At 52.9% G+C, this 1,462-nt stretch overlaps 1 protein-coding gene across 1 annotated transcript in view; it reads right to left on the minus strand.

The window, feature by feature from the left end:
* Nucleotides 1-1,356: 1,356 nt before the first annotated feature.
* FBRSL1 (fibrosin like 1) overlaps nucleotides 1,357-1,462 on the minus strand; it is a 99,091-nt gene continuing 98,985 nt past the window's right edge. Inside the window, exon 22 of the mRNA XM_046641012.1 lies at nucleotides 1,357-1,441. Within this exon, the coding sequence (XP_046496968.1) occupies nucleotides 1,357-1,441 (85 nt within the window). The remainder of the gene's footprint in view (nucleotides 1,442-1,462) is intronic.

Consider the following 1,462-nt stretch of genomic DNA (forward strand, 5'->3'; position numbering starts at 1 on the left):
GCAGACGGGAAGACTAGAAACCAGCTCCAACGCTCCACTTCCAGGCAAGGGCACGGGCAACAGGGCTCTGCCCAAGGCCCTGGCCACCTGGCGGGGCGTCATGGCCCCAGGGGAGGAGCCGAGTGGGGCAGGGTGTCAGCCTGTGGAGCACGGCCCCCACCTGCCCAACGCCACACAAAACACTCGACCACCTTTCCATCCAGAACCAAGGCTGTATTTATCGTCATTGACAAGAGAACAGAAAGTTTAAAATGCCGAGGGCCACAGTGGACACGGGGGTTGGAAACACAGACCTGAACTGACAAGGCTCGGAAGCGGGGCAGACACAGGTGTGGACATCAGGAAACAAAAGGGACGTTGATGGCAGGACACGGTGATGCCTGTGAGGTTCTGAAAGCAAAATCAAAACCAAAAGGAAATTGTGCCGAAGCTTCCGCTGGTGGAGGAACTGAGACGGCCATGCCGACGCCGGCAGAGGAGAAAGCAGGTGAAGGCGCTGGGTTTGTCACCAGCTTTAGACTCTTCACTTCTGAAATTCTGCTTGTCTGGCACAGAACCCAAGAACACTGCACGATCCGCATGAGGGTCCACACAAGTGTCCGTGCGGCCAGAGCCGGCCAGTCCCGAGCCGGTGCCCCTGGAGCTGGGGAGCCGGCAGGGGTCTGCTCTGTGGCGTCCTGCCTCCCCGGACAGCCCCCAGGCGGCCGGTGGCTTGCATAGTTGAAGGATCGTTGCTGCAGTTAAACTGGGAGGGCTTCCAACTGACAGCGAGGGAGTCTTTCGTGACCACGTTAAACAAACAACCACAGGGGCTTCTAGAAACTGTTTTTTATAAAGTCTACCTAGGTTAAGAATTTAATAACGTCATATATTTATATTAACAGACTATTTACACTTATTTCACTTTTTTTAAAAACAAACTGAAAAAGAAATTCTCTTACACTTCTGCATAATAAGGCCAAAAAAAGTTTTGTACATTACTATTAATGATTATTTTAATATATATCTGTAGCTTCGGTTCCAAGTACCACGGGAGGGCCAGGGCCGGGCCTGAGTGGGGCCTCACAGTGCGTTGGACAAAATGACCGTTTTTTCTCCATAAATAAGACAAAAAAACTCCTGGCGCTCTGGAGAGGGATCAGAGGCCGTTAAGTCACAAACCCGAACTAAAAATAAAAAAGCAAAAGTTTCTTTTTTGTCTAAAGAGCACAAAATTGAAAAAAATACAAATCTATTAAAAACGCTCTCACCTGTGGGAGAAAATGTACAAACTTCAGTTTTCTTCCGACAGCCTAACCTCAAGCTCGGAAAACACAAGCGCCCCCGGACCTGCCGCCGGCTGTGCTTGGGGCGGGACTACCGCGCCTCCACCTGCGGCGGGTTGCGGGACGGCGAGTAGTCGCGCGCCTCGCCGGGCCCGTGGCCCCCGAGCGGCGTAGTCCTGCTCCGCGGCGGCGGCCCG

The sequence above is a fragment of the Equus quagga genome, chromosome 15, assembly GCF_021613505.1.
Source record: "Equus quagga isolate Etosha38 chromosome 15, UCLA_HA_Equagga_1.0, whole genome shotgun sequence".
Lineage (NCBI taxonomy): Eukaryota > Metazoa > Chordata > Mammalia > Perissodactyla > Equidae > Equus > Equus quagga.